We start from the raw sequence: 14393 nt of genomic DNA, 5'->3' as shown, positions 1-14393 counted from the left end.
AGAAATGTAAAAAGAAACGGGAATTGGGTGTCGTAAAAAGTCAATTCTTCGTCCAACAATCCAAACCTCCAAAAGTCCAAAACAATCCCGGAACTTTTTTTCTGCCGGTTTTAAAGGCGGGGAGCGCTTGGCGGGAAAGGAAAAGCCCAAAGCGCGCGGCGCGGCGCCTGCTCAATCCAGGGTGGGGCAAGAAGCATGCACCCTGCGGCCCATTGGGCGACCCGCCATTCCTGAACTCACAGCGGTTCCTCCCGCTATCCACCAACAAATTCCACTTCCAATCTGCAAAGGAAGGACGGAGCCCCGCATCCATCCCTCCCGTCTTTCCGATTCCAACTTTTCTTGGTTTCCCATGTTCTTGACCTGCATTTGTTGGTTAACGGGAGGCAGCCCTTTATGGATCTGCAACCCTTCGGATCCTCCCAAAGGGACTGCTTCCCGCCTGTGTGGCGTGGACGACGGATTCGTCCGCAACGCCGATCTTCGGAAGGGGACGATCATCCGCCCCTCCATAGTATATATGACAGCGGAACGAGGTCGGGGCCCGATATTTGGTAAGAATATGGCGGGGAGCTATATGTTATAAGTTTTGATGGCGTGTCGTTTATCAAATACGTTGATGGCTTAGGAGACCTCTTTAAACGTCTTGTTTTACTTCAGGTAATGATTCCTGATTATGGCATCCACGGATTGTGCTCTCAATCTCTGGCGATTTGGTAAAGCGGATGATCGATAATTCTGCTAAGCTGTAAAAGTAGTTCCACTAAGTTATAAAGTGAGCCTCTTGTCCAATTTCACAGCCTCGAAATTTACCAGAGTAAGGTAAACAGTCTTCATTTTCCGCTTATGCTCCTTAAAAAAACGAGCCTGATTCCATGAACCATGGCCTGAGGTACCAGCACAGTGGTCCCTCCATTTGCTCGACGTCTCCAACGTCAAAGGAATGTGCGTGTCCGTACACGATGTGGGTATTTTGAGCTTGAGGAAAAAAAAGGAAATAATAGGAAACCGGTCTTTCAAACCGAAACATAACTCATGCCCCAATATAGGGGGTTCCTGAATAAAAGGAGCGTGATGGATCAGGCCTGCCCAGTCGCCAATGTTCCCAGATCCCCAACCAAAGCTTCCCAATTGTCGCTGATAAACCAGAAAAAGCCAAGCCAAACCCTGCAACGCCCGCAGCGATAACCCCATCCGCCAACCCAAAGGAAACAAACAAGGAAAATCCACCGCCGCAGTTGGCTTCGTTTTCATCGCCTGGTCGTACACCAAACCCCCGTTTTGCGAACCAGCCCACAACGATTGCTGGTTTCCTTTTGCCATCCTCCGCTTCTTCCCTGAGTTTAGATCTTCGCCGTCTCGATCAACGTCTCCTCCTCCGACTGCTGGTAAGCGGGGGGCTCGTCCTGGTAGTTCATCAAGCCAGCCTTCTCATCAGAATAGGCGGCCTCCTGGCGAGCGGCCTTGCGCAAAGAGTGGCGGCGGCGGCGACCGTGGGTGCTGCTGTTGCGGCGGAAGAAAAAGCGCCAGACGGAAACGACGACGGTTCCGACAACCATGCCAATCCTGAGGGGTTATTATGGTTAGCCACTGCGGTGAGAATAATATGAGGGATGTTTGAACAACTTACAAGCTAGCACTGACACCGGCCACGATACCGATGAGAACAGGAAGCAGGATGTGGGAGGCCATGTGTTTGAACAACTTGCTCCAGCGGTGTTGCTCATAGTTGGCACGCCAGTTGGCATCGTGAGTAGCATGGGCGTGAGGGGCCTCGACCAAGTGAGCAGGCTTGGCGGCAGTCTTGTGGCAGTGGCCAAAACCCTTGAGGCCCTTGAAACCCTTGACCTTCTCACGGGCGAGAGCGAGCCACCTAGAGATAGCGGAAGCAAACTCCTTCCTGCTGCTCCCGATGGCCTTGGCAAACTCGTTGGCTTCGGTCTTGTCGATCTGCGACATGAGCAGCCGTCCCTCGTGGTCCTTGATCAATTTGACCTTGATGCTGGGGATGTCGTCGATGAAAGCGGGGCCGACTTGGATAATCTGCATGTCTACTTCTACCAACTCGAATTGCCCTTCGGCGTCCTTCTGGGGCGGTGATGTACGGATGGCAAACCCTAGTTTTTGAGGTTGAGGCGTGATCCTCCGGTGCTTCTTGACGCCCTCCAACTTCGGTTCCTCCCCACCTTCCTGCCCACGCTCAACCACTTGTGGCGCGGTCAGCGCTGTGTGAAGCACATCGGTGACGGGGTACAACTCGAAGCCGTTGAGGAGAAGGCGATCTTGGCCGGGCTGATGGTCGATAGAGAAGGCCAACTCTAGATGGCTCGGCCGGTCGATCTTGATCTGCCTGCTCATGCCAAGACGGCTGGTGAGGAGGATAGGGCATCCGGGGCATTCGACATCAACGACCTGGGTCTCGGCAACCTGCGAGCCGACATCCGGGATAGTGTTGGCAATCTGAATGTCGGCATTGCTGACTTCCGGGGGGATAAGGAAAGCGCGGGCGGCTGGGAGGGCGGAAAGGCCCGCCGCAAATGTGAGGGGCTTTAATAACATGACGATGTGGACAGAGTGTGTGGTAGGTATCGTATCGTATTGTGTGGGGTGAACTCAATCAATCCGCCGAAAATGAAATTTCGCGGCTATAATGTAGTTTGCAGGAGGTTTGATTTGACAAAATAAACGGAAAGGAAATAAGGAGAAAATGAAAGTTGTTCCTCGATGGTTCGTGGGTTGGTTGGAAAGTTAGAGAAGGAATGTGGAATCTGGTTGGGGCGAGTTGGTCACTTTGTGTGTGTTAGTTACCGATGGATGATGGCCTTTGTTGGGTCCCGGACGTCCCGGTGCGAGACGGTGGCGTCAGCGAACAGGGGCCCGCCAAGGTCGACAGGGGACAGCTTTCTTGAACAAGCGCCCACCCACTACGTAATCGCAGCCTGAGGCGACAAAATCCTGGATGTTTCTTTCCCCACCTCCCGTAACGGGATCGGTGTCTGCCACTGCTGGCGCCAAACGGACCACAAGGCCTGCTCAGGTGTGCTCAGGCGGTTCCCCAAACCGCCCGCTGGTTTCACCAACGCCGGCCGGGCAGCGAGACAAGTCCAACCCAACCGTGTGATCCCCAAACTCCCCTTCCGTCCAGTCCCCCTTTTCCGGAAACAACCTACCTAACGAAAAGGGAAGCGGTCAAAAAGGGACAACGAAAAAGAAATCCCGCTGCAGACTTCCCCGCACGCTCCCCATCCCCCAACCCCCAAGTCCAGCAGCCTAAAGGGTTCCTCTCTTCGAATCCCTCAATGGAAACGCCGCAAAGGCTCCAGTCTCCAGCCCATTTGCCGCCCTGCCCCATTCAGGTCATTCCCGCCCGCGCCAAAAGAGGGGTCGCCATGGGAGCGTGGCACCAAGGCCGGGGGCTGGTCCGGGCCTCGAGCCCTTGTCTCGGAGCGACCACGGGCTGCCGAGTCCGAACCAATCGATGGATTGCCCGGATCCGCTGACCGTCGTTTCTTGTGTCGCGCGCCTTCTTCTCTCTTTTCTCTCTCCATCCTCTCTTGATTCTCTTGCCTTTTCGGCGCTGACGACGCGGTGCTAAGGAGTCAGTTACCAGGCCTTGCCAGGCTCCTAGGCAGTACCAATCCGAGCTTAGCTGCCTGGCCTCCTTCCCAATTGGGCGATGACGGTAACTGACAACGAAGTCAATCGTCAGGCATGACGTAGTGACCGTTTCTTTTTTTCAGGGTCTGAATGGAATCACATGAAACCCCATGCCAAACTGCGACGGGTCCGGAAATGTGGTGGATCTCACACGCGGACCCAGGATGGAGACAACATTCGAGGTCCACTCGGTTCTATCGTGTACCGAGCTCAAGCGGCATGGTCGTCTGAACAACACCGTCTGCTTGAGACGCCGCGCATCTTTTCATCTGAACCGCAGTTGCAGCATCCAGTATAGTGTGCGAAGTATGGGCTTTAGTTAATTATATTCACACTTCAACCCGAGGGCCGATCAGCACCCCTCCTGCTAAGCTTCCCGATCATAGGGCTGCATGCTACGTGCATGTAATCGCAATGGGTTACAAATTTTTCCTTAGCACGCGGAATAGGAAACTCAAAACGTAAACTTTATCTCCTAGCGTACTACGCCTCGTGGTATGAACTCAATTGGTCTTATATACAACAAATAACAAAGAAAAAAAGGCATACAAAATGTATATAGCACGAAGATAAGTCGCAGATCCCGTGCGAGTAAATAGTCCGCCAGCCCATGCTGGGACGCTGTTCCCTTTCTCATTCCCTTTCCCGTTTCCCTTCTCTTGTAGGCCTACCAGCCGGTGCATTCCACATAAAATCATCCATCCATCCATCCAACCGACCATCCGTCCCATGAGGGTATAGGTAATTCACCACCGACCTGTCCCAAATCCCAAACAAAGATAAATTAAATGAACCCGAACCCCTTTCTTCTACTGCCCCTTTCGTAGGGAAGCAGACACGGCCAAAGCCATCATCACCTCCCCAACCCTCTTCTCCTCCGCCTTATCCAGGGTCCTCCACTGTCTCCTTTCGTCCCCACCAACCTTCCTCCCGATATCTCACTCTCGCTTCTAGCTCTCACCCTCATCATCGCCGCCGCCGGACTCCCATTCCCATTCCCATCCCCACCTCGACCACCAACCCTCCCCTTCTCCCCTCCCAAATCAATCACAAACTCCACCAAATCCACCGACCGCCCCCCACCCACCGTCACATTCCTCGCCACCTGCTCCCCAATCCCGACCCCGCTGCTAAACACCCGCTGCAGCGCCATCTGCGCCGTCTCCGCTTCATTCAGGCTCTCCTCCTGCAGGATAAACAGCACGGCCACGCGCGCGAAATCGAGGACTTGCTCGTCGATGGCCAGGCCAGAGGATGGTGTAGCGGATGGGTTGGGGGGGTTGTTACCGATCCCGCCCATGTTGGTGCCTGTGGCGCTGACGGTCATGGTTGTTGTGGCCATGCTCGTTGCGGTGGGGTGGCGAGTTGTTGTTGTTGTTGATTTCTGTGAGTTGCCGTGGGAGACGGAGAGGGTGGTGGCGAAGCCGTTGGTGAAAGTGGTGGAGAAGGAGGTGCCGTCGTTGTCGTTGGTGGCTTGTGGCCGGCCGAGGGTGAAGGTTGTCGAGGGCGCTAGGACGATGGTGATGGTGGTGTAGAGGACGCCGTCGACGATAGCGGCGTCGTTGATGGCGTCGGGCGAGGGAGTGTCGTCGTCGTGGTCATCATTACTTTGGGCGGCTAGAGCGTTGGCGTTGGCGTTGGCGGTGGTGGAATCCTCGTCGCGGGTAGCGCGGCCGTCGAAGGTGACCAGCGCGTTCTGGGCCGAGCAGCTGAGGTTTTCAGGGCTCAGTTTGGCGAGAACGTCGGAGGTGGACAGCGGGATGGAGAAGTTGGTCTGGGCTTGGTCGATAAGACGCGGGATAGCGTCGCCGACCACGACGTTGTTACCGTCTGAGTTGGTGAGCGGGGAGGCTGCGCAGCCCACGTTGTCGTTCGCTGTGCAGTCCGGCCCCGTGAAACCACTCGGGCAGTCGCACGTACAAACACCTTGGTTGAAAGTGTTGGTTCCTCCGTTTGCGCACTTGAGCTGTTGCTGGCACTGTTGGAGAGTCTCCGCTTGTTTGTTGTTGTCTTGCTTGCGGACCACCAATAACTGCACAGGAATCACTATCGCGGCCACCACCACGATCAAAATGATAACCGCCAGCAAGATGAGCGCCCACTTGGGGAGGCCGCAACACCTGCGTTTCTTCTCCTTTCCGAGGGATCGTGCGTTGCTTGTCGGGACAGCCTCCTGCGAGGTATTGGGGGTGCGATTAAGATTAAGGGGGAGAGGCCACGATTGGACCTGTTCTCGAATGCTGTCCCGGAAGCTGCGGCGGTTGCCGTTGCTGTTGGCCGGTGCTAGATGCGCGGGAGGGGGGAACGCCGCAAGCATGTCGGAGAGCCCCGACTGGTGCTTCTCCCCATCGTAGTCATAGTCGGGGAGGCCGTCAAGGCCGTCGAAATCATTCATCCGACTCGCCGGCCGGCGGCCTTTCTCCAGACTTGCCGCCAGTCTCGTTGCGCGGCGAATGAGGTCAGGCAGACTCGTCAGGCTTCCTCTAGCCTCGGCTTTGCGCACTGCTTCCATGTCTAGGCGCGGGGGCCGCCGTATGGCCGAGAAGTGACTGTAGTTTGGCGAAGGTGTGTCTCGCTGGGATGATGGAAGCGACGGATCATCGGCGCTTGCTGAGGAATAGGCGTTGAGCAAGGTATCGGGGGTCATGGCCAACCCGATGGGTACCGTTGCGGCTATTGGGATCGTGCCAGACGAGCTTGAATTCTCCAAGTAGCCCGTCCCATCTTTGAACGGGCCTTGAAGAGGCTGTGGCGCCGGCCGCTGCTCGCGGTCCCCTGGCTCTATCCCCCGACTAGCGGCCTGCGTTACTAGGGTCGGTTTCGCTCTCTTGCCTATGCTCGCGTTCCTCACCAGCCGGCTCTCCTCAGCATCCTCGTCTCCGTATCCCGGCTCCTCCGAAATCGCTTCGCCATAAATTGGATCTGGATAATCAGGGCTCGGCCCCGGTGACGGAGAGCCCCAGTTATCTGGCATCGCAGCGCTCGACGCAAATGACAAGTGAGAGCGAGATCGTGGGCTCTCTTCGGGGATCGGAGAGACGAACGAGGCGTTGGAGTAGAATGACGAAGCCCCTCGTCGGGCAGAAGGTGGCGGGCCAAGGTTGACGCTTCTTCGTGATGGCGTGAGGGATGCTTGTGCCGGGAGCGGAAAATCTGGGATCGACCCAACCGATGATAGGGTAGAAGGTCGGGACATGGTGGATGGTGTTTCTGGAACTGGGAGTAACTCGTTTCCGGTAGACTCTCTCACAGACCGCGGCCGATACGGGAACACCGGTGTATGGTCCTGTACCCTGGAAGCGTCCAAGATAGAAGGAACCTGGCTTGGTCGTGGAGGTCGCTGGGGCGGCGGCCCGCGCCCTGGAGATTGAAATGGCTCACCATCGGACTCAATGGGCGTTATGATGGACTCTGGCAACGGCCATTGTGGCGCTGGTGTCGGCTTCGAAATTGGAACCCCAATTTGTCCATCTCTTGTTTGCAACGGGAAGGGCGCATGTGGGCGTGCGTCTCTCGGTATCCCAGTCCTTGACCCGGCCGGTTGTTGACGGGGAGCCGATGGTCGGGCCATTTGAGGTTCTCCTGGCGGAATGGCTTCTCTTGGGAGGCCTGCGGCCGCACGCTCTCTTGCCCTCGCCACAGACCCTAATCCTGGTCGGTCCATACCTCTCCCATCTCGAGAATTCATTTAGATAAACCTGGTTGTGCCGCGACACATTCGATGCGTTTGAATACTTCTCTTCCCTATTCTAAGAATTGGAAATCCTCCCTCACTTTGGACCTGCTCGAGGCACATATGGCTGAGGCTGCTGCGGCGTGGGGTCGCGTCCGAAGGCTCCGGTATCAGGAGGGAACTCGCAGATGAGTCTAGGACCCGCTCAACAATCGGGAGCGTGATGTCGGTACCCTTTTTCAGACGTTCAAACCGTAACAACAGGGTCGGACAAACGGTGGATCCCAACGGCCAGCTAAGGTCGTGGAACGGGGTTGTTGTGTGTGCTGTATCCAGTGGCAAACAACGAACGAACGCACAATTCTATGCCAACTAAGGGTAATAAAAAAGACCAGCATGTAACACAGCACCAGCTGAGTAGGGTCAAAAACAAGCAGGCGCAAAGAGAAAGAGAAGAGAATGACGTGTGTTGACAGGCCAATGGCCTTCGACTGTGCGAAGACAGAAAGGAATGGCTCGTGTCTGTCAAAAGATGGTCAGCTGCAGGTACGAAACGGCGTCGATAGGTAGGGTGTAAAGGGGGACAGGGCCTGGAAACCGGTCTGTGTAACATGGTTCCTGAAAGGCCTTTTGCCAAAATAGCTAGATCAGGAGCAGCCGACCAATGCAGCGGTAGCCCGGGAGGGTTACTCCTCCCCCACGGCCGCAGCTAGCAAGCCACTGGGTAAACAGCCGGGTTGCAAAAGTGTTGAACTGCCTCGCCGAGTGACGCCAACGCCCATGGCAGGCGTTTCAACAAGTTCGCGTGAACCTTCCTGAACACCAATCACTGCCTGCCCGTCAAGCCTCTATCTCCGGCCTAGCTGGGATACGTGTTTAAGAAATCCAAAGATGGATTTAACCATCTTTTTGAGGATATTTCTTTGCTGAACGCTCCCTTCCTCGCGCTTTCACCAGCCACTGAGGGCCGACGGGAGCCCGAGGGGCTGGGTGATAGGCACGATGGGTTGCATGTAGTACGTGACTAAGGGGTAAAGCCAAGAGAGGGAGAGGGCTGAAGCGAAAATGCACCTACGAGAAAGACGGGGTATCAGAAGTGCGCGGACGGTTCCCGTTTCAGAACGGCGGAAGACTAGGGCCTGTTCAAGCAGCACGTCCCAGTACAGCCCAGAAGTAACCGCGTCGGAGGCTGGTGATCAAGAGAACATCAGGCAGCGCCCTTGCGATGCGCTGAGCTAGGCCGTGTCGTCGTAGAGGAGGATGCACGCCCCGTTCGGGAGAACCGAGGGCCGAGGGGGGGTTCTTGTATATGGACAAGCATCAAGCGGCAATCGATGGTTTAGAGTTGGTGCTAGCCACGTTCGAATCCTATGTCCGTCGAGCGGATGGTCACAAATGCTGATGGCGCCAGAAGATGGGTGGCGTCGTCGTCCGAGCGGGAATTGGGTGAGAAGGAAAAAATAATAGGAAGAAGAAGAACGAGGGCAAGGTTCTGGTGTCGTCAAGACGAACAACTCGGAGAGTCAAGATTAGAAAAGGACGGGCCGTCGGCGGGTTAGAGAAACTCTCCTTGCAAAACCACCGGATCGCTCACTCAGACCACAACCACCGAAGCGCAAGGGAGATATGTGCGTCGCAGACACAACACCGGGGAAACAGAAAGAAAAAAGAAAAAAGGTTGCCGGAGTTGACACACACCACGCCCCGCGCGGAGTTGATGTGATACGGGGTGGCCCCTTGCAGGTGTCCTTGGGGACGGCGTCGGCCACACAATCCACTTCCCTCCCCCCTTCGAGCGCCCAGACGACCTTGGTTGAGGAAAAGACAGAAATGAAGGATGGTCGACAAGGATGAACGTAGCACTGGGGACATGTGCTTGCTCAATGGGCAACGGACCACTCAGGAACCAAAGATAGCGTCACATTCGAAGGTTCAAGGTTGTTTTCCGCGTCTGAGCCGCACTTCCACAGTTGGTTCGAGCGCCCTGCCCTGAAGATGACGAAACCATGCGCGGGTTCCGAGTTCCGACGGAGGAACTCATCTGATGATGATGGCACTAGTTAAAGGGGCCTCACAATTCCTCAAGATTTCGTGGAGGAAGACGCAAAAGTTGGCGTTGCCACAGTCGAAGGGATTGGGTACATCTCCGCGGTGCCTCCATGAATAACGGCGGCTCTTAAGGCGATGTTGAAAGAAGCGCAATGATTCGCCATATTTCTGCGATGGCGAGGGGGTTCGAGGGACGAGACTCCATGTGTGTGGTCTCAAGTTGTCCGGGGTTGCCCCCGAAACAAAACCGAAATTCTTTGTTGGAAATGTCTGTGCACCACAAGTCCTCGGAAAGCTCCACCCGAACGGAGGTTCCTTCCACATGTCCTCTTTTCCCGTCTTTTCCCTCCTATCATCCCCCTAATAAATAAAGTCTACCATGCCGGGTGCAGAAATAGACGCGCGCTTTCAGAAAGAAATTACGTGTTCTCTGCCATTTCTTGAAAGTGGTTTCCGTCACAATAAGTGGCCAGGACACTGTGTTCCGCGGTCCTGGTTGGCCAATTGCGCAGATAAAAGGGGTGGAGTCGTCGCTCAATCGAAAACACTAGCGCAGGTCATTCGCAGAACCCCACAAGCCGCCCCGGCTCAACGGCTAGTCAGGCACAGGAGCAGGGGTCATTATCAATGTGGGGTTGAACCCGAAGAAACCCTCGTTCAACCCGTTTCCTTTCTCTCATGAGCATTCAGAGAAACCGTTGAATGTGTCGATCTTGTGGGGGAAAGCGAACAAGAAACGCGACACTTTCCAACCACGGTCCTTTAAAACTGGCGCGACAGAACTACATCGTACGGATACATAATGACCTTTTTACATCTTTGTAAGCATCCCAGGGAGCCGTTAAATGCGCCGTGCAAAACTCCCTTCCAGGCTGAGAGCATGTTTTCAACCCATCACGACTCATGCCCCCTGCTCTGAAGCAAACCCTACGCCCACTAGTCTCATATTTCCGACGCGTCTAAATTGACTGTATCGATTTCTAGATTGACGGAGTACATTGGCCGAACAAGGAAAGAGGCCTGCAGATCACAAACACGCCTAACCACTTTTGGCGCCAGGCGAAGTCAAAGTCCCCTCGCCTCGCTCAAGATACATAGACCCCAAACATACCTCCATGATTTTATCGTGATTGTTGCGATTTTAGACGTTCCAGTGTCAAGAATTGTATTATAATCGCGATACTATGAGTCGCGTAGGTTGTTTTTTAGTTTTGTTGTAGTTGGTTTGCGTTGTGTTTTGGATGTGCACGATTATGGGAGTTGCGTGGTCAATGTACCGATGTACTCCGTCAATCTAGAAATCGATACAGTCAATTTAGACAGGTCGCATATTTCGTCCCAAAAACGCTCGAGTACCGTACTAGTATGAATCCTAAATACTAACAATGACATGGAATCCCACGTTTCTCCGTACATAGTAAACCTCGACATTCATCGGCGGGAAAGAGGGACCACCCACTAGACATCAGACGAGGGGTTTGAAACCGAAACTTTCCGTGGTGACTCGTTGCAGATTTGTTTGTCAAGGCGACGAAACTCTGGCACAAGCAAAGACTGAAATCGGACAACCACCCTCACCAGGACTCCCCAGAATCACTCGTAATGATCCACCTGCGACGCGTCTATCAAATCACCTGAGCACTAGCTGACCTCAGCTGCGGCACAGGATTAGTATCCAGTAATGTTGCGGCACGGCTATCGGTAGTGGCGATCGGGCAGAGATTTTGGTATCGATTGATATTGGTTGGAGCATGTTTCCGCCTCAGAGTTGGATGCCTCGCACTCGACCGCAGCCGGATTCTGCGCCACAACCTTCCGCCAGGAACTAGGGATCGGCACTCTGCGGGTTTACGTCGGCAATCTAGGTGCCGTTTGACCCGTTGAAGCAACTCGTTTGATTTCTTTTCGACGAAATAAAACACGGGACTTTTTGATGGTTGGTCAAAATGTTAAGGGAGCTCCACAAACTGACCGCATTACAAGTGAGGCCGCCGATAACAATAATAAGTCATTGAGGTAAATAAGGGCCAATGAAGCGCTAGAAGTTATACAACAAATACCCTCAACATCTAAGGGGTCATATCCATCATGACGGGCATGCACATAGGTCGTTCGGTGCTCATAGCTCATACATGTGCCCAGCAGGGGCGCGAAAACCACCACACCTCAGCCCATCCCAGCGACTAGAAACGGGCAAGGTGAGGCAAAGCTAGGCGGCAGAAGGCAAGGCAAGGCGGGACTCATAGAATCGTGCACTTTTCCTTCCGCTTCCTCCTCCGTCGTCTCCTAGCCGTCGGATCATCCCCTCGAAGAGGGTATGGGTCGTCGCGGGCGTCGTCTTGGCTGTCGTCCCTGCGCAACATTTGCCGGCAAAGGTCAATGAAGGCCTCGTCGACGTTGGCTATCCACGTGCACACACATTGTCAGCAAAAACTCTCATCCCTTCTGGGAATATTCTGCAAGTACGTACTCCGTGTCCTGGCGCTAGCCTCATAATAGGGCGCGTTCCATCGTTGGGAAAGGGAGAAAGCCTTGGCCCGGTCGACCGCCCGGTTCTCCTCCAAGTCGACCTTGTTCCCAACAATGACAATCGGGATGTCCTCGTCGTCTTTGATCCGGATAATATCGTCGCGGAGCATAACCAGCTCCTCGAACGAGGTTCTCGAGGCAATGCTAAAGACTAGAAGGAACCCCTGACCAGTTTTCATGTAGAGATCTCGCATGGCAACTAGCTTTCAGTCAGCATTACAACTCTCGGGGATTTACTGTCAATGCCACGAACCGAATTGTTCCGTCCCAGCTGTGTCGAGGCTAACAAGGTGTTAGTTGACATGCTCCGTGCTTATGAGTGTTATTTTAGGTACTCCTAAACTCACATCTCCAACATTACTTGACGACCCTACGTAAAGAAACATGCAAGTCAGTACAAGTAATCTCAACCCCACCAAAATTTCTTGGCGACCTGGGACTTACATCAACAGCCCTTTGCGTCCTGTACGAGTCCTCGATTGTGGGGTCATAGCTCTCAATCCACTCATTGTGAACAAATTGGGCTATTGTCTGTCAGCATGGAAAGGTGGGGGGTGTGTAACAAAGACCAGTACTATAAAAACGTGGGGGGAAAGGCGAGAACAAAGTAAGCCGGAACACGTACCAGTCAGACAGCTCTTCCCGACGCCACCTTAGGTAAGCAGAGAGCCAATGTCAGTTGATGTTGCATGTGATGGGAGGTCTTGGCGGGGAAGAACGGTTTCTTCAAGCCAGGAAGCAGAAACACACCTGCACCGAGAACGACCACATTGAATTCCCGACTACGCAGCAGGAAGGTGTTAGCAAAGAATATGTGTGTTGGGACTGAAACTGTCGTCGGAAGTCAAGGAGTGGGGAAAATGCCAGGGGGTGGAAGGGGCCCGAATATCGGTCCGCAAGATCGGACGAAACCTCGAAACCTAAAAAATGAAAAAAGGGGGTTTCTTAACTCACCAAGGCTGGTAATTGTACTTTGACGGCATTGTCCCTGAAGTTGCGCCACCCCAAGTAAGTCTCTAAAACCCAACACGGCCTGCGAGGGTTCGTCTGAGAGTCACTTTTTCCCCTGTCCCCGGGTTCTCTCCTCACGAAGTCCTCGCGCAGCACCAGCTCTTCGTAGTGACGCCAAAAAGGTGGGTGCTGTGACGGGCTCCGGCGGCGGTCACCAAACCAGCCAAAGGTCTCTACATGCAGAAAGAAAACCCGGCCGGCGGACGGACACACGGGACCTTTGGGACGGAAGGTGGGGAGCGGAATGGGGTGGACTGGAGTGAAAGAGAGGAAAGGGGACGAAAAAACGTGATTTCGTTCCCCTGACTTGGAAATTTCGGAGACCCAGGATGGATCGGCCCAAAAAGACTCTTCTTCCTTCCCGCGGACAGAATGGGCGGGCGGCGCTCTGGATTGTGCGCCGACCGATAAAAATTGGGGGCTGCGCGAGCGAGGCCGGGGGTTGCAGGGGTTATGGAGGGGGGGGCGCGCAAGCGCGGAGCAACGGGATTCGCAGGCTTGCCGGAGCGGTCCTGATGAATTATTTTAGCGGGCCGTCGACATCAACGAACGGGCGGTCGAAGAATCACCTCACCGATTTGCTGGCCACACCGTGCACGGCGCAAGTTTGCCAATGGCTTGCTTCTCAGCAGCGGTGGAAGACGGATCGTCGTGCGTTATTTAGCAGTCAGCATACCTGGCCTCAGTTGCGGTTGGAAGGTGAAGAAACATAAACGACCTGGGAAAGGAGGATACGACCGGGAGAAACCTTCAATTCACCAGCGAACCCCGTCGACAACGCACCTCAACTCTAAGCGCCGCCCAGTGGAAATCACCGATCCCCCCACCGGGCGAATCCGGAGCCACGGCGCTGGCTCGTCTAAGACGTATGTAGAATCAGATCGTTCACTGGTTAGTTTCGCTCGTTCTCGGCCGCGAATCGGATCGGAGAGGGCCTAGGCCGCCTCGTGTTGCGATCGCAGCCCTTCGAACCGACCCATGGAGGCGAACGATGCAGTCGCCAACCCTTTGTCACCAGCTTGGCTTTCAAGCGTTCTGGCCAACGGCAAGCGCACCAACACTGCATCCGGCGCTCGCCCAAGCGAGAGGTGGTAAACTTCACCGTGTTGACCGATCAAGATCAACCAAGATGTCTCGGATGATGAAGGCTGTTTTGTGCTTTTTCCTCACTTGTTGTCCCATGCATACGCGGCTCCCTTTAAGGCTGACTAACCGATAAACTGGCACTCGTACTGTACCCCAGGTGGGCAAGGAAGTGGTCATCAGGTAATATGCACGCAAAACCGACTTTCAATCTACTGCCCAAGCGACGGAAGGACGGCTGAACACGGTAAGCTTCTCGTTACACTTGCACAGCTTGCGTGACAACTTGCTTCATTCCTTGACAACTTCAACAGAGCAAGCCGGGCCGTGCTTGTTATCAGGAGGATAACCACACCCGCCCCATAGTGGCTGATCCGGCGGCTGATCCAAA

At 54.5% G+C, this 14393-nt stretch overlaps 3 protein-coding genes across 3 annotated transcripts; all 3 read right to left on the bottom strand.

Annotated features, from left to right (window-relative positions):
• Positions 1-1343: 1343 nt before the first annotated feature.
• Positions 1344-2559, bottom strand: C8A04DRAFT_26417 (uncharacterized protein; the record flags this gene model as incomplete). Its single annotated transcript, XM_062779919.1, has 2 exons — positions 1344-1566; positions 1631-2559. 2 exons carry the CDS (start codon positions 2557-2559, stop codon positions 1344-1346), a joined length of 1152 nt encoding a protein of 383 aa, XP_062639047.1.
• Positions 2560-4466: 1907 nt separating this feature from the next.
• C8A04DRAFT_35492 (uncharacterized protein) lies at positions 4467-7321 on the bottom strand (the record flags this gene model as incomplete). Its single annotated transcript, XM_062783195.1, has 2 exons — positions 4467-4556; positions 4679-7321. 2 exons carry the CDS (start codon positions 7319-7321, stop codon positions 4467-4469), a joined length of 2733 nt encoding a protein of 910 aa, XP_062639046.1.
• Positions 7322-11619: 4298 nt separating this feature from the next.
• Positions 11620-12891, bottom strand: C8A04DRAFT_35491 (ras family-domain-containing protein; the record flags this gene model as incomplete). Its single annotated transcript, XM_062783194.1, has 8 exons — positions 11620-11780; positions 11850-12107; positions 12162-12190; positions 12256-12278; positions 12353-12432; positions 12534-12560; positions 12659-12690; positions 12863-12891. 8 exons carry the CDS (start codon positions 12889-12891, stop codon positions 11620-11622), a joined length of 639 nt encoding a protein of 212 aa, XP_062639045.1.
• Between the last annotated feature and the right edge of the window lie 1502 nt (positions 12892-14393).

This window comes from Dichotomopilus funicola (genome assembly GCF_033296635.1).
Source record: "Dichotomopilus funicola strain CBS 141.50 unplaced genomic scaffold C8A04scaffold_13, whole genome shotgun sequence".
In the NCBI taxonomy this organism is placed as follows: domain Eukaryota; kingdom Fungi; phylum Ascomycota; class Sordariomycetes; order Sordariales; family Chaetomiaceae; genus Dichotomopilus; species Dichotomopilus funicola.
Note: the sequence above shows the minus strand (reverse complement) of the source record. Positions and strands in the feature narration are given on the sequence as shown.